Source organism: Microtus pennsylvanicus, chromosome X (assembly GCF_037038515.1).
Source record: "Microtus pennsylvanicus isolate mMicPen1 chromosome X, mMicPen1.hap1, whole genome shotgun sequence".
Lineage (NCBI taxonomy): Eukaryota > Metazoa > Chordata > Mammalia > Rodentia > Cricetidae > Microtus > Microtus pennsylvanicus.
The window spans coordinates 135031083-135049492 of NC_134601.1; the positions used below are offsets into that span (position 1 = coordinate 135031083).

Genomic DNA, 18410 nt, shown 5'->3' on the forward strand with positions numbered 1-18410 from the left:
TACTGATCCATGAGCATGGGGAGTCTCTCCATCTTCTGATATTTTCTTCTATTTCTTTCTTCAAAGACTTGAAATTTTTAATCATACAAGTCTTTCACTTGCTTAGTGAGAATTAGCACAGGATTTTTTATATCATTTATGGCTATTGTAAGGGGTGTTGTTTCTCTGATTACTTTTTTAGCCTATTTATTGTTTGTATATAAGAGGACTACTGACTTTTAAAGTTAATTTTGTATTCAGTTACTTCACTGAAGGCATATATCAACTGTAAGAGTTCCCTGCTAGAAGTTTGTTCTTGCTTGTGTATACTATCATATCATCTGCGAATAGCAATACTTTGACTTCTTCCTTTTCAATTTATATCCCCTTGATCTCCTTCAGTTCTCTTATTGTTCCCACTAGAAATTCAAGGACTATATGGAGAGAGTAAAAAGCCTTCTCTTGTTCTTGTTTTTAGTGGAGTTGCTTTGAGTTTCTCTCCATTGGTTTGATTTTAGATTTAGGCTTGCTGTAAATTGCCATTCTTAGGTTTAGGTATGTTCCTTTTATCTCTAATCTTTCCAAGACTTTTATCATAAAGAGGCGTTGGCCTTTGTCAAAGGCTTTTTCAGCATCTAATGATATGATCATGTTGTTTTTTCAGTTTTTTTTAAATATGGCGGATTACACTGACTGATTTTCATATGTTGACCCATCCCTAAATCTCTGGGATGAAGCCTACTTGATAATGGTGAATGAACTTTTTGATGTGTTATGGGATTTAGTTTGCGAGTATTTTATTATTTTTTATGCCTATGTTTATGACAGAAATTGGTATCTAATTTTCTTTCTTTGATGAATCCTTATGTAGTTTGGGTATCAGGGTGACTGTGGCCTCATAGAAAGAATTTGGCAATATTACTTCTGTTTCTATTTTGTGGAATAATTTGAGGAGAATTGGTTTTAGCTCTTCTTTGAAAGTCTGATAGAATTTTGTGCTAAAACTGTCCAGCACTGTTTTTCTTGCAGGGAGATGTAGGGGGTTGAGAGACTTTTAAGGACTGCTTCTTAGTTTGGTCTTTTTACAGTGTCCCAGATTTCCTGGATATTTTGTGTCATGAATTTTTTATATTTAAAATTTTCTTTGACTTAGGTATTAATTTTTTTCTATCATATCATATCATCAATGCCTGAGATTCTCTCTCCCATGTCTTGTATTCTGTTGGTGATGCTATATAGCGTCTATAGTTCCTGTTCACTTACCTAGATTTTTCATTTCCAGAATTCCCTCAGTTTGTGATTTCTTTATTGCTTCTATTTACAATTTTAGGTCTTAAAGAGTTTTGTTAGTTTGCTTCAACTGTTTGTTCGATTTTTTTTCTTGTCTTTCTTTAAGGGATTTATTCATTTCCTCTCATTTTTTTGTCTTCTCAAAGTATTTAAAGAATTTATTCATTTCCTCCTTATGAACCTCTGTCATCTTCATAAAGTTGGCTTTAAGGTCTTTTTCTTATGTTTCAGCTGTGTTGGAATATTCAGGCGTTGCTACAGTAAGAAAGCTGGACTCTGGTGGTGATACATTGCCCTGGCTGTTGTTGGCTGTGTTCTTACACTGGTGTCTAGGCATCTGGGTTTGGAGTGATTATAGGTCTAGGTGCCTATTTCTGAGTTTGTCTTCATTGCTTGGCTTGCTTGGTCTCTGTTTCCTTTCTTATCTTTTGGCTAGGGTGGCCTATGGTTGAGCAGAGGATCTCCACCCCATTTGGGGGCTGGACCTGTGATCAAGATATTAGAACCTTTTCACTACTGTTTTGTGATCATATGGTCATGTTATTGGATTTAATGCAAAATATAGTTTATTCATTCCACAAAGGCATTTATTTTGAGTGGAAAACTGTTTCCTTTATCTTAACTCTAGTAACTGTTCATAAAAGTGGGTTTCCTCCCTATATTTAATCCCCCTTACCTCTTTTTTAGGAACACTATGGCTCTCTCAAAGGCCTTACCCTCAGCTGGATCGGGGATGGGAACAACATCCTGCACTCCATCATGATGAGTGCTGCAAAATTCGGGATGCACATTCAAGCAGCTACTCCAAAGGTAGGAAAACTTTCTGCCCTGCAAGAACCTCCCTGTTGGTCAGATGTTATTACTGGGTAGGAACAAAGCTTCTGCCCAAAAACAGCATAGCAGAGGCTACACAATTTTAAGCTATATTACCAACTCTTCTGTGGCATGGCTATCTAGCTTAAGAGCCCAATTTTCCATTTCTACACTGGAAGCTAGTCTTGGCTGATGCCTTTTATTCCTCGAGTCTGTGATAAAAAGCACATCCAAATTATGCCTTTGAATGCCTTAATACCGGTCATTATGATGACTGGCATCTTTGTTTATTATCAACACACAGGCTGAAAAAAGCAGCGAAAAACCAGACAATGTAGAATCCTCAGTGCTTGGAAATGGTGCTACAATCTCTCTAATACAGCAATTTGATTTTTAAAAAAAAGAAAAAAGTCAATCCTATGTGAAGGACACATTGCTGGCATCCAGCTTAAGATTGCGAACCTCATCTCCAGGGTCTCTTGGGATTTTTAAATCTGAGTCTCACGTGTCTAGGAAAATTACCCATACATATTTTCGATCCTGATTATACACTCTCATAGAATGTGTATTTTTCATATCTTAACTCTTGCTATATAAGGAAATGGCAATGATTGCTGCCTCTATATAGATGTAAAAGGTTCAAGAATAGAGGTAAAAGGGAGATTTTTTTCAGGGGATTGTCCTTTTATATGGTTTGAATTCCTTAACACATAAATGTTTGATCTGCGTAATAGCATACATGCATGAATAAGTAAATTAAAATAAAGCATGCAAATCTCCCTAAAAGTAGCCCTATGTTAAGATACCCTTGTTCCTCACAGAATGAACAGAACTTGGCAAAGGTAGAAATTAACCTAAGGAAATGAAGCCCAAATTGCAAGGAATGTGGTAAACACCTGGACCTGCTACTCTTTTCTCCCCAGTCTGTTTCTTATTTAGCTTCTGATGTTCTTTCAGGAGTCTTTAAAAAGGAAAATTCCACTAAAAAGAAACTATTTCAGAAACTAAGTGTTGATTTGTGGTAAGAGAATTGACCATCGTATTAGGAAACTACTGTCCAGAGTGATGAGCCAGTGTTGCCTAACAAGGACGTGGTTGCTAGTTCCCAGTAGTCTCACCTGTGGCTTATTCTGAGCTGAACATAGGGGGAACTTCAAAATTTTTCTCTCTGCTTCTGCTTTTTTTTAAATTTGATCTTTACTTACCAACTCCCAGGAGCATGAATTATGACATAAAGATAAACAGCAGAATTTTTTGAATAGTAATCACCCAGTCCTTGAGTTCCTCATGCACTTGTCCCCAAATCAAACCTGTGTCTTAGGCTAAGTGTCCTCTTTCCTCCTAACACATTCCTGGGTACAGATTTAGGAGACATATGCGAAACTAGTAGAAGATTTGGGAAAGGAAAGAGTCAAGGAAGTGTACCATTTAAAGGGACCAACCATCCTGGTTTCCCTGGACCTGCGGATTTCTGGAGATGAGAAATGCTAAAAATGTCCTGAGTATTTGGGAAACCAGGATGTTTTGGTCACCCGAGCACTGGGATATGTTCAGTCATACAGAAAGAAGCTTAACTTGACACAGCAAGCGAGGTCTAGAGTGGAAGGTATGCGTCACAATCGTCTCAGTCTGGAGACATCAGAGCAGGTTTCCCTTCTGGAGCGGTTACTGCTGAGTGACAACGGGCGTAGTGGAGTGGCAAGGTCTCTGGTACTTACAGAGAGAAGAGCAGCCTGGTAGCCAGAGAGTAGGCTTTCTTTAAAAAGCAGCAAGTTCTATGTTGGAAACATACTTGCATGGCCTTTTATATCCCAAACAAGTTAATAGCAACAACAAAAAACCCCCATTACATCATTTTCTCTACTATTAAGTCAGTCTTGGTCAGTGCGTTCTTCTCTCTTAAGTTTCCTAGGGTGGCCAAAACAAATGACCACAAATTGGGTGGCTCGCAAAGCACAGTAATACATTGTCTGAAATCTAGGTGTTGCCACAGCCGTATTCCATTTGTTACTTGAATTCTTTCTGAATTACTCCAATCCCTTCCTCTATCATCTTCATTCTGTGTCCATATATCTCTATTTGTAAATGTTCCTGTTCTTCCAAATAATAGCGCAGTAAATTTAGGTCTACTGTCACTCACCATGAATATATATATATATATATATATATATATATATATATATATATATTACTTATATATACAAAGACCCTGTTTCCAAATAAAGTTACATTCTGGGGTTCCCATTGGGCAGTGTGTGTGTGTGTGTGTGTATGCTTGCACGCACACACATGTGTGGTGCAGGGGGTTCAAAGTAAGGGCCTCAAATATTCTACCTAAATACTTTGCCTCAGAGTTCTCTATATTTAGGGCATGATTTTTCTAAGGGCATTATTTGCGCAAATGTACCTGTCATGCTGTAGAACAAATGGCAAGCACATTCAATAACGGCATGCTCTGGAAGACCTCCTATTACAGCGAAGTTTAGTGACTCAGGGAGATGACCCTTGCAACAACCACCATACTCCTTTCATTTAGCACACACTGACATTAAAGCTCAGATCTGACAGGTTTGAGCACATTCTCACTAAAACACTGGTCTGCGGAAAGGCTCCACATTAAGGCAAAATGTGACTGCATTTGCTTTTACAGCTAAAATGTGCATTAACAATAATTGTTCCCTGCTATAAGGTGATTTTGGAATGGCTCCATTTTGTTGAAGAAATATACAGTTTAAACATTTGATTGCATGTCAAAAATGTTTTATTAACATTAAGAGAAAAATTCCAACATTATAGAGTAATTTCAGTATTGTTCTTTTACGGAAACTCATTTTAATGATAAAGTTTACCAAAAGCCACTTAAATCTTGGGGAGAGCAAAGTTTTTGTTTAAAAAAAACCCCTTCTGTTAAGTCTGATAGTGCAGAAGTTGGTCCATCAATTTGTAAGTTTTTGCTTGTTATTGGAACTATTTCCCTTAAAGATAAATCTAGGAGATTTATTGCAAATTTAAGAAACATTGCACAGCTTCCAAAGTCATAAGTAATCCATTTCCTCATGCCTCACCCAAGAATAACTTCCATGTTCAAAACTAAGTATTCTGTCCATGATTTGAAGCAGTGTTCCATAGCCATCGACGGTATGCTTTCCACCGTTGTTCTTAGTGAATATTTATTTAGACTCGGTTTGCTATTCACCTACTTCATCTGCTTTGAAGATTTATGGAGAAGCCAATGAATGATTTAGTGCTGAAAACTGAGATGTGAGAGAAGAATCTGCCTCTGCATTCTATGTCATGGCTCAGGGTGTGCAAGGTTGGGTGATTTCCTCTCGGTTCCCTAAGTCCTTATTGATTCCTCCTCGAAGAATGATTCTTAGTCTAAAACCTGCTCTCTGAGGGCAAGACTCCATTTTCAGAGCAGTGGGCACCTAGTGTAATATCCAGGTCTCTTTACTCATGTTTACTGGTAAGACTGATCACATTTGTTACCAAATTCACAAATCTTTATTAATTACTTTCCCCCAAACCCCATAAAACCAGGCCCCAAAAGCTCATGGTAGTGGGACCACAACAAAGCTTCCTTTAAAATGTCTGCACTTTCTATCCTCTAGAATCAGATGGTGGAGAACTATGGTAGATAAGTATGGATAAAGAAGCCAGATTTCAAATGAATGCACCTGGCCATGTCTGTCACAAGCTGAGGTTCTTGGACAGCAGACTTTGAGGGTTTAAGTGTATAGGATGTATAAAACACCCATGACAGCATGTTCTTGAAATCGATGGCTGTGGTAAAGAGCAGGGTAATGATGCAGTCGTGTGCAGGGGGAGAAGTTGGGCTATGATGTGGTCCCAGCCCACAGATTCAGTAGACCTACAGATCATTTTGCATATGGAATGGTCACTTGGAACTGTCTGGGCATGTGCAGAGAGGCTCTGATTTACCTATCTTCCTGTCAATCAGTCCTTGAATCTGTGGGGCCCTAGAAGGCTGTGTTTGCTTGAGGGAGGTGATCTTCTATAGCTAAGTCAGTGTCCAAAGGGGGCTGACAGATGAAGCCACCTGCTAGCATCACCATGGAAACAGAGAGGAGTACATCCTTTAATTGTGATTTCCCATATCGGTGGGGTGTGAAGGGGATACCGCAACATTCAGCAGAAATCAATACTTAAAATGTACAACAATTGATTTATAGTAAATGCTTAGAATTCAAAAACTGGGAAAGATGGAGGAGGGGGAGCGTACTTGTGGGGATTGAACTGCCACGAATCCTATATGGAGGCATTGGAGATGAGGCTAGAGTCTGTGAAAGGACATGTTATGATGAAAATGGCCACCACGAAGAGGTGTTCAAGGGTGAAAGGCTGGTATGGCAGAAAAGGGCAAAAACATGTACAGGGACGTCAAGAAGATTGGCTTTCCTGTGGGAGTACAGTGAGAAGAATTAAAGGAGATGGAAGCCCGGATGTAGCCAGAGGCTGGAGACTCATAATCAGCTTTGACATAAGGAGCACGTACTAACCAATTGACACTGCTGTTAACAAAACAGGCAAGAGGGTAGGGGAAGCTGTTCATGGTTGCATGGCAATAGCTTTAGCCACTTTAGTCACCAGCAGAATGTCCATTAGTGCTAGGACTAGCATAAGCAAACAAGACCCCAACATGCAAACGCATTTAATCCTAAGACTGAGTACCTCTTCCTAGGCACCTTGCTTACCTCTCCAAACCATTCGAAATGGCATATCAAATCAAGTCGCAACTCCCTTGGAAAAGAATAAGGCAGGAGCCATTACTATTTAGCTGGAATGCTCACAGGGGACTTTTCTGGGGAGCAGTCATTCAGACTGAGACTTCAAAAAATTGTTCATGGAATGGATGATGAAAAGTATGTCAGTTAGAGAAAAAAGAGCTTTGTGTGCAAAGGCACAGATAAAAATGCACTGGACAAGTTTGTATTTAACACTCTTATTCCGTTGAAAGGTTGAAGAGAACTCTGTGGTGAGGTAGAAAATACCATGCTCTGCATTTGTCTTTACAATTGAGGAAGACAAAGATAGTCCAGAAAAGGTGGACCAATTGCTTGTCTTTTTAAAGTCCAAAGGACAGCATGAAAGCCAATGGCTCTGCTGAACATGGAACATCTTTTAAAAAACGAAGAGAGAGGCTATTCTTGAGCTTTATTTAGTTTTGTCTTAAGTCATTAGGTATGTGATAGGTATAAGATATATAAAATAGTGTCGTAGATAATCAAATGATCTAACTGCCTAAATAACAGCTATTTTTTCTTCTTGAAGGGTTATGAGCCGGATCCTAATATAGTCAAGCAGGCAGAGCAGTATGCCAAGGAGGTATGCTCTCTCTTCTTGTACTATTCGAATTGCTTTTTGTTGTCCCATGAAGTTTTAGTTTTTTAACCAGCAAATTTCTCTGTGCTAGAATGGTACCAAGCTGTCAATGACGAATGATCCATTGGAAGCAGCACGAGGCGGCAATGTATTAATTACAGACACTTGGATAAGTATGGGGCAAGAGGAGGAGAAGAAAAAGCGTCTTCAGGCTTTCCAGGGTTACCAGGTCACGATGAAGGTACACACTGCTGCTTCTTTGGAGGTTCATTAGCTGCATTCATGAAGACTAGCACCACCCCCAGCCCTCATTCTCTTTAGGGACAGTAGACTGACCTTCTATTCCCTATTAAGAACTCACTGCATCCCATCATGATCTCTGTCCTCCGAAACATCAGTGATAGCCTATGGGGGAAAAACACTTACGAAACCTGGGCTGTAGAGAAAAGTAAGTTTTCCCCCTCTAACAACAATAGAGATCCCAAAATGCTTTATTGTGTGTAAGTTCGGGAGCACTGCGTTACTTGAGGTGCATGCAATTTCTTAAGCTTTCTCCCATAAGAAGAGCCCACAACTGTGCTTGCCAGGTTACGTCTTGCTTTTCCTTTCTAATGTCTCTCAAATTCACGATAGCTCTGCCAACCCTCCCTAGGCACTCTAAGGGACACCCCTTCAATCTAATGCCTTCCAGGAAAAGCAGAAAAGCTGCATATCAAACTTCGCTTCCTGGCTGCCTCCTTCCTTTCCTCGCCTCTGACTTTTGTTGTCTGCAGTGTTGGACATTGGTGTGGAGGCCAGGGCCTAGTGAATATTAGACAAGGAACTCTACCACCAGACTCTACCTTCCTCCACACACCCTGCTTCAGTCAGTCTTGAGCAATCATCAGAATGGCCTGTATGTGTTGCTAGAAGGCGGCAACCACAGGGATTCTGACTCAGTAGCTCCTGCACATAGGAATTTGCATCTTATCTGATTCCCGGATGAAGCAGTTCTGCTATTTGAGGGCCCAACTTTGAGAACCTCTGTTGAAAGCATACCCCAAATGACAGGAGCACACTGGGGTGGAGGAGTCATTACACAGATGCACAAAAATTGTGGATAAAGTAACAGAAATAATTTTCTTATTACATATCAAATAGAATGGAAGCTTGGAAAACAAAGCAAAACTGTCCCCCCCCCCCTTTAACAAGGTACATAACCAACATGTTTACTTTTTCTCTCTCAACTGTGATTATGTTCACATAATCTACTATTTACCAACACCACAATGTGGTTCTTTTCAGCCCTTTTCTGCATATTTACATATGTTTGGCCATTTGCATACAAATACTGCTTTGATTTTTGATATATGGTATTTTCTACATATTATTCTCACTTGCTTTTTTCACTTAAGAAAAATTAGATTTTCTTATCAATTCATATAGATATTTTTAGTTTTGTAAAAATGTATTTACTTTCATTTTTATTTTATGTCTATGGGTTTTTTGCCTCCATGTATGTCTGTGCACCGCTTGCATGCAGTGCCCATTGAGGTCACAAGAGAGCACTGGATCCCCTAGAATTGGAGTTACAGACAATTGGGAACCACCTTGTAGGTGCTAGGAATTGAACCCAGCTCCTTTAGCAGAGCAGCCAGTACTCTTAACTGCTGACCTATCTCTCCAGTCCCTGGGGATTTTGAAATGGATTTTTTATTGAGGAGCAGTATGCATTTAAACAAAAAAAAGCACAAAGCATAAGTAGAAAGATGATTCTGTTTCCATAAAGTGAATTTATTTTCAGTGTCTCGATGGAGAAACATCACCAGTATCCCTGACCCTTCCAGTCACAGCTCAGTTCTGTAGTTAACTCTATTTAGATATTTTATTCTTTGCAGTACTGCCCATAGAATCTGAAGTACAAGTGACTGATAATTTTGTCCATAATAATTCCTACTGATATATTAATGCATGTATTTTAAAAATCCTAATTTCAAACAGTTCTACAATGAACAACCTTATTCATATTTCCTTATAAAACGTTGCTAGAGAATAAGTTTCTGAAGGAAGAATTTTTGTGTGCTGTGTTATATACTTTAAAAAATACCAGTGATACTCTTCCAAACAGAGTGAATAGTTTAAACTCTTCTAGATATATATTATTGTTCTTTCTCCATACATCTTTGTTATTTACATTTTATATCTTGTAATTTTTAAAATTTGCCGTATTTCTGGTTATGCTAAGATCTTTTCATATGTATTGGTCATTTCCATTTCTATGTCTTTACATTGCTATCATATTGTTACTTGGTTTCTATTCCCCTTTTGTCGCTGTTTGTAGGAGCTTTTTATACATTATGGTTAATCTTTTGTCATATATGTTTCAAATATTTGGTGGAACTATTTTAACTTACCTATGCTTTGCCTCCTGCTTGCCTTGGGTGATTTTCTGATTCTGGTACTGTAAGCTTGCAGAATAATAATTTTCCTGATGTATGACAGGTATAAATGTTACTTCCTTTTCCATCTCATTTTTCCAGTACTTTAGAAACTCAATTATTCTCAACTTAAAAGTGAAATAAAATTTTAGTACAAAGGCAGTAATTTTGAGGAAAGAAAGCACGAGGCAATGTAGGTTTGAATCTGTAAGTGAAGAAATGGAAATGGATGGGGGAATGTTACTTCTGGGAATTAACTGCGGGTGAAAATTGAGAGTCATAGCACATTTGCATTAAGAAGAAAATAACTGGAGCAGAATGCTCCGAACCCTTTTTAATGTACTCCTACCTCACTGCTTTCTTCAAAATCATTTTAATTTGTGACAAGGTAATTCAAATGCTAACACTTGTAATTTGAAAAAAAGCTCAAAATATAATACCATTGCATCAAAGTAACTTCTTTGTATATTGGCACTTTTTGCTACCAATTACATATGAGAACTGAAATTGGCCATTGCCCTTCTAGACAGAACATCAGAAAAGTGAATTACTGGTTTAACTTGAAGTGATGATCTCCCAAATGTAAAAGAGTGACTACAAAATGCCATAGGTTAAAGGAATTAATTCATTAATGGTGTCTTTAATCAAAGCCTTCACTCTATCCTTTGTTTTGTAGTGATTCATTAGGCCAGGACAACTGTGTCAGTAAAAATACTGAAGAAGAGATATATGACTGCCACATAGAAGAGTTGATACTTAAAATGCCATCTTATCCACATCTCTTTAGACTGCTAAAGTTGCTGCGTCTGACTGGACGTTTTTACACTGCTTGCCTAGAAAACCAGAAGAAGTGGACGATGAAGTGTTTTATTCTCCACGGTCATTAGTGTTCCCAGAGGCAGAAAATAGAAAGTGGACAATCATGGTAAGGAAAAGGGTGTGTATGGAAGGGTAAGAAAGTCTGGAAGTCAAAGTGTGCTTGCAACTTGGCAATCCATGCTTTTGGGTAAATAAGCAACCAAGGCTATCCAACTCTACTGATTGCTCATATGGCATCTGCTTTTCATTTTAAAATTATACTTTATTTAATTAGTTTTGAGCGTGCAGAGGTGGCACACATTTATCATGATGTATAATTGGAGACTGGGAAGTTTTTTTTTTTCCTTTTTTGCAGGAGTCAGTTCGTTACTTTCGCCACGTGGGTCTTTGGGCCTCATGTTTGCTGGCAAGTTGTCTCTACTTGCTGAGCCACTTTGCCAGCCTAGTATCTATCTAGTTTTGTTCACAAAGTTAATAATTCAGTATTTCATATTAGCATACATAGTATATTTTAATGAACTAAAATTGATCTCCTTCCAAATTCATCAATTTTAATCAAAATTCTAACTGCTGTAAGAATTAACTACTCTTACTGGCCAACTGTTACATATTATAGAATTTTTAGATTCTAATCTATCTGTGTTCAGTGAAGCTGCTAATTCAGTGCCTGCTATAAAATGGATTTTAAAAATCCATCTCCTTCTTTCTCTTCTTTTTCTTGTTCATTCTTTTCTTGATACATTAATCAAATGATTGAAGTTCTCCGTTTGAGCTTGGCCATATAGATATATGTGTTTATAGGAATAGAATATTTCCAAAATTCATATCAAATTTTGCTTCGGAAGTTTTTTGTCCCTTTCAGACAAAACCATTGATCATTTTTATCACCGATATGCTGAGAAATATTAACCTTAAAAACTGCTTTGCTATTGCAAATTCAATTTATAGCAAATTGCTATTCAATGGGAAATTTTTCTGGAAAACTGAATACACACATGCTATAAGTTAGCTCCACCATTTTTAATTGGTTTAACCGATTTCAATTACTGTACACTCAGAGTCTCAACTGCAAACAACAGACTCCATCCTATGTAGATTATGGAGATTTTTAATCTCTTGGGAGAGGGGATTCAGTGAATCATCATGGAGCACCACATAGTAAGGACATCACAGGCAGAGAAATTACCCCAAACCACTGTGGGTGTTCTATAGCCAGAAACAATCCAGGCACAACCACCCACAGCCATTGGACTCAGATGCACTAGCTGAAACAGATGCTCTACCTGCACACGGAACAGAAGAAGAGAGTCAGTCATTCAGAGAATGGCTTCCATTGTGTGTTGTCCACTTGTATTTCCACGTCTTCAGTGGATGTAACTCATTACCATTCCTGTACTAAAGCTTCAAGGAAATCTAGAAAACATAGTATTAGCTTCTAATAATTACCATAGTAGAGTAAAGCAAGTTGGGAAGGACTACTTTCTTATTTTTTCTTTACCTATCAGTGAGAAGAGGATCATTGTAAACATTAACTAATGCATGAAATGTTTAGTATAGTAGCTAAGGTGTTATAAGCTAGTCTCTGCAGATTTAGTGTTCATTTCACTCACCCAAGTATCTTGTTAAGTGAAGGTTTATGTTTACTAGTTCAGAGATGAAGCTGGATAGTTGGTGTTTCTAATGAGAACCTAGATAATTCAGGTGCCATTGTATTATGGACCACCATTTGGGTATTAAAGATCTAGATGGTGAAAAATAGAAAATGGAAGCTCTCCAACATTTAACTTAGGAAAAGACAGAAAATTGCCCCTTGGATTCTATTTTTTATCAGAGAGCAATTAAAGTTGCCAAAGATGATCCAAGTAAATCTGTTAAGGAAGGTTAGAGAAATACTAGGGGAAATGCTTTTTAAAGTTCTAAAAATCTCAAATATGGAGATAAGTCTATGTTTCTGAACTTTGAAAGCTTATTACACAACATGTTTAAATTCAGTTTACTTCCAAATAAATGTATAATGTATTGATGTGGTTCAAACGTTTATAAGACATACATTCATACAATGAATATTTACACCCCACTTTATCCATCTAGGTCGTACTGTTGTTTCACCACCCCCTTTGCCTTTGAATACTATCATTAGGAAAAAAATATCTTAATGAGATCTAGAAGGTAGGACTATGTTAAAAATGAATATAGAGAGTCTAAAGTTCAAAGAATGCTGAACTGGCTATGAAGAAACATCTACCAAAGTGTTTCAATGCAGACCATCTGTGTCATCTTGGATAAATTGTCCCAATATTCTCACACATAAAATGAGCTCACTGAGTCATAGAGATTACAAATGAGACGTCATTTTATTTAGGGCACTAATGTCATCAATCGGCTACTTGGAGTCCTATATGAAAGGAAATTTTGTGTCTGTTGTATAGAACAAAAAGTGGGGGCATGACTGGTTAATTAACAAGCTTGGCATGAATGATGAAAAGGTAGCAGCAACTCATGGCTGTCCTCCTTGTGTCTATGCTGGAGGATTTGGAGGTCTCTAGGAGTTCAATTCATTTCAGCCACATGATTTGAGCTTCAGACTTTGCCAGATGCTCTGTCAGGCATCAGAGGATTTAAAATAAAAATACAAGAGACTAATATGCAGCCCTCACCTGGCCTGTTACAATTTCTAAGTGCAGAACACGCTCAAGCAGAATGAGACCTTAGAGGTCATCCAGACTGCATCCACGTTTTATAGGCAATAAAATTATTCTCTGCTTGTCCATAATGGTCACGGTGATAATTTTTACAGGATGCTCTAAATGGACAATATCCTACAATTGTTCCACCAGTCCAAGAGCCACTAGGTACACATAGCTATTTAAATTTATATTAAACTTAATAAATTGAAGATTCAATTTCTCGGTCAAACTAACCTCAAAACCCACAGTTCAACATTTTCTGTAGCTAGTAGCTACCATATTAGACAGCACAGGCAGTGTCTTTTCATCATTGCAGACAGTTCTATTGAGCAGCACGACTCTAGGGAATGATTTTCTACTATATAACTTCCTCTAAAATCAAGATGGAAGGAAGAAGAAAAGATGCGACCTTGCTTCCATGTCTGAGATGCACACAATGACAACTGAAAGGCTCAGAACATAGATCTTATTCCTAAAATGTGTAAGTTCTTCAAGAAGTGTGCTCGTTCAGTTCCTTTGTAGGGTCTCCTCCACATTAAGTACTTTCCCACAGATCTATTCCCAGCATTCTCATGAACAAACCCTTCTCTCCATAGTGCACAGTTCTTTAGGTCTTTTCATTTAGCAACATTAACAAAAGGCACCCTTTCCTCTCCAGAGAGTTTGGTTTTGTATTTTTATGTGATTAGTAAGAAAGCAATACTTATAAAACTCTTGGTAGATTTTTTCTCTCTGTCTAAATTTTTTAACCCATGCTACTAAAGTAACCTGAAGAAACCCTTGAAAATGCATATACTTAAAAGCTCTGTTATCTGGATGGCCCTTAAGTATGGAACACCTTTATAAATACAATTCATAGTACTTGAAATTATTCACTCCTCTCCAAGCTAGGATTGGCAGATTAAATACACTATGACCAGTTAAATTGCAATTTCAGATAAACAATGTATTTTAATATAAACATATTCCATATGGTATTTAGAATATATGTATAGTAAAAATGTATTGTTTCGCTGACATCTCTATGTAAGTGTAAATTTTAATTTGAGTCTGCCTGGCAACACTATTTCTAATTGTGTGTGTGTGTTATCAGCTTGACATGTTGTATGACTATGAGCAATAAAGGAGAACTGAAGATGCAGACCTAACCTATAAACCCCTCAAAGAACTTAAACAGTTTTTCCTGTTACATGTTTGTATCCTAGAGTGGCCTCCCTGGGTCCTTTTTATCAATGTCACTCTTTACCAAGGCCTCCCTAGGCTGCTTACTCTTACTTGATTCCTTTTTTTTGTCATTCTTTTTTTATTATTAATTATTTATTAAAGATTTCTGCTTCCTCCCCGCCACCGCCTCCCATTTCCCTCCCCCTCCCCCGGTCAAGTCTCTCTCCCTCGTCAGCCCTAAGAGCAATCAGGGTTCCCTGACCTGTGGAAAGCCCAAGGACCGCCCACCTCCATCCAGGTCTCGTAAGGTGAGCATCCAAACTGCCTAGGCTCCCACAAAGGCAGTACATGCAGTAGGATCAAAAAGCCACTGCCATTGTTCTTGAGTTCTCAGTAGTCCTCATTGTCCGCTATGTTCAGCGAGTCCGGTTTTATCCCAGGCTTTTTCAGATTCTTCAGCATCTTTTTAACCACTTTCAAATATTATTGTTTAAAAGTAATACCTTGTATTTTTATTTCTGTGTCTATTGTTCTCCCACTGAACTGAGAGAAAAAAGATAATTCCTAAGAACAATGACCATGTCTGTGATGTTCTGCATTATGTCTACAAGCATGTTTGCAAGACATCCTAAATATGTATTCAAAGAATTTTATTTTTTTTTACCCTAAAGGCAGTATATTATACTGGTTTGGGAGTGTAGGCTTTTAAAAATGAGTTTAAATTCAGTTCTCTGATCTTTGGAAAATATCTTAATTTCATTTAACCAGATTTTCTCACTTGAAAAAGCTGAGGTTAAAAGCAGAAGCAACGTCCAATGGTCTTGAGGATTTAGTGAGGCAAGAGTTATCTGAGCACAGAGATCAAATTCCCAGGACAAGCAAGTACAGATCCACTTCTTACCACCAACCATTCAGAAGAATTGCACCTCATCTTTATTGTTTACACTTCATACCTCTTACCACTTCATATAATATAAAAGGTTTTAAAGTGGTGTGATGATGTACAGAAACTACTCAGCATAAGTTAAATGTTTGAAAGGACATTCATGGGGCTAGAGAGATAGCTCCGCAGTTAGGAATGCATACTGCTTTTGCAGAAGGCATGAGTGCAGTTCCCAGCATCCACAAAAGGAGTACGTGTGTGTGTGTGTGTGCGTGCGTGCGTGCATGTGTGCGTTTTCACTATTAGTCTTTCTGATAAATTTCTACTGTCCTTAGCATGGATATTGGGGAGAGTTAAGTAAAACCAACAATAACTATTTGTGGTTGACAGCCCAAGAACAAGTTACACTCCTGTCTATAGAGCTACTCCTCTTTTCCAGGGGTCAGAAATTCAGAGAGCAAGCATTATTCATTAGCCTAAATAGTTTACATTTATTACTTACATATGGCTTCTACCAAACTTCTCTAGATTCCAGGTGTCCAAATCATGGAGTAAACATGAGGAACTAGGCTAGAAGGGATTATTTGGCCATAAAACCAGCCAGTGCCCATGTTCTCACTACTGACTGGAACACCCAATCATTGCGAGCACCGTGACATCACATTTCAAGGGAAGGAGTCCTAAGTAAACACAGAGTTTATGCATATATTTGGGTTTGTCTAATGTCTTGGGACCTTCCTTTATCCAAACAAAAGGAAATGCCAGTTAAAAACTGTTCTTTCATTGTGGCCTTGGGAAAAGACACTTTAACTCTAGGTGTGAAAAACTGAAACCTAATTTTCTTGGTTTAGGTCCCAAGGCAGACTTATACTAATGCTTATCCATTTCTTTCTCTTTTTTATGCCATCCCAGGCTGTCATGGTATCCCTGCTAACAGACTACACACCTATGCTCCAGAAGCCAAAGTTTTGATGCTGTGATACAACCCAAGAGAAAACCAATGCTCTTTAGCAACAGAATAAGTCAGTTTATGGAAAAAGAGAAGAATTTAAAATGTAAACAAATCCCTAATACATGGTATGAGTAACATATGTTATTTCTTTGTTATTGTGAGAGTTTCTTGAAGCCTGTAGTTTAAGTGCCAACTCACTTTAATATCTGCTTGACTGGGTTTAAACTGACTCTTTAATTCACCATTCTGAATTACATTTGGGTATCATACTAATTATCATACACATTTCCTTCTATTAAACATAAAACACTATGCTTGCAATGCATAATGTCTAACTCATTAAATGTAATCTGTGCTTATTACCTTAATAAGTGATCATTTGTGCTCATTTATAAATAAACATTTGCCAGGCAGTCAGCTACTAGGAGGTCTGTAGGCTATGGCCATGGGCGTTAAGACCAATGAGAAGGTTAAACGACAGACATCCTGCAAATAGAGTACAATTTTAAGGCCAATGAGGAAGACGGGCACAGAGAGATCATGACATTCTTTAAAAATAACAACTTGACCGTACTGAAGGCTTTCAACCACTTATGGAAGATGGGAGTCCTTCAAGAGCATCTATCTCTCTGTGCCCATCAATCATGAAGTATTGACTACTTCATGGTACAAGTGGGAAAAAGCTCTGTTAGCATGTGGTAAAACCGTGGTTACCCATCTAGGAATGCAGGTCCATTAGAAACTGATGTGGCCCTTGATTCTGAGTTTTCCAGTAAGAGCAATTTAATTCTTTCACACTCGTGTTTATCACAAATCTACTCATACCACAATCGACTATTTCTGTAAATATACTATTTGTCCTATTTTAGCTTGTCATTTTCTCTCTACCTATGTTCATCACAATTTGAATAGATCTCCTTTGTAGATGATAAAAATTTGTGTCATCAAATGACTATGATATGATTTTAAATGTTTTAGTTGAAATTCTAAATAATATAGGTGGTTGTTCTTTAAAAATAACAATTTTACACAGGACCAAATAATGTAATTTACTTCATGTTCCACCTCTATTTAAAAAAATGTTTTCAGTCTGGTTGACTGATATTCTTTGGCAGACATTTATGACTTAAATGAGTAAGCAAGAGATAAATAAAAATTAGATTTACAACGAAGATACAATAAAACATTATTCTGTAATATCATGAAAAATATCAAACTTTGCGGTAAATGTCAAAAGTGACCTTCACATCTATTGAAGTTTATTGGAAGCACTTAAAAGAGAAATAGAATGAGGTTTGCTGGAAAATCTTCTTCCAGCAAAGCATATTGGAACAATCCAACCCTCAGGTACTCCATGGACTATGAAGGTTCACCTTCAAACATGAGGACCTGAATTCCGATTTCCAACTCCACGTTGAAAAAGCCAGGTGTGGTTTGTGTGTGTGTAACCCTAACACAGCCATGGGGGAATTGGGGCATGGGAACAGGCTGATACCCAGAGCTCACTGGACAGTCAGTCTGACTTGTAGCTGAGTACCAGGTTTAGTGAGTGGATCCATCTCCAAAGATAATGTGGGGAGCCACTGAGGAACATAGCAGATGTTGACCTTCAACATTCATACCCACACATGGACAAATACTTATGCACATATACAAAGCCATCGTCTTCTAAGTACCAGATGCTCTCCCATGGTGATAGGTTCTCATACTTTACCTGAGTGAGCCACATGCATGGGCTAGTGTTCTTCCTCCACCAAAATAACTTGAAATCATTTTTTTTGCTTAAAAAAAAAGATGTAGTTAGTTTTTCCTCAGGATTTTCCAACTGTTCTGTTCCACATGATTTAACTTCTATTTTAAACAAAACTGAAAAGAAATTGTTAGCTCTGAAAACTTTTCATTTTAAGAAAGCATTATTTGTATCATCAGAAAAAAATTGTGGAAGAAGAAAGCTTGACCTTAAAAGTTTTTCTCAATGCTATTTTTATTTTCTTACACTTTCCTCCTTACTCAGCTGACCTTTATGAAACCACCAAACTCCAAAGATTAACAAAATTCTAACA

General features: G+C 37.8%; 1 protein-coding gene across 2 annotated transcripts in view; it reads left to right on the forward strand.

The window, feature by feature from the left end:
* Otc (ornithine transcarbamylase) overlaps positions 1 to 16718 on the forward strand; it is a 72421-nt gene extending 55703 nt beyond the window's left edge. The window contains exons 6-10 of one of the 2 annotated variants that reach the window (XM_075956663.1): positions 1957 to 2079; positions 7375 to 7428; positions 7517 to 7666; positions 10630 to 10767; positions 16308 to 16718. In XM_075956663.1, the coding sequence (XP_075812778.1) occupies positions 1957 to 2079; positions 7375 to 7428; positions 7517 to 7666; positions 10630 to 10767; positions 16308 to 16367 (525 nt within the window). In that variant the 3' untranslated portion in view covers positions 16368 to 16718. The remainder of the gene's footprint in view (positions 1 to 1956; positions 2080 to 7374; positions 7429 to 7516; positions 7667 to 10629; positions 10768 to 16307) is intronic. The other variant, XM_075956664.1, reaches the window with a different exon arrangement.
* The last annotated feature ends 1692 nt before the right edge of the window (positions 16719 to 18410 follow it).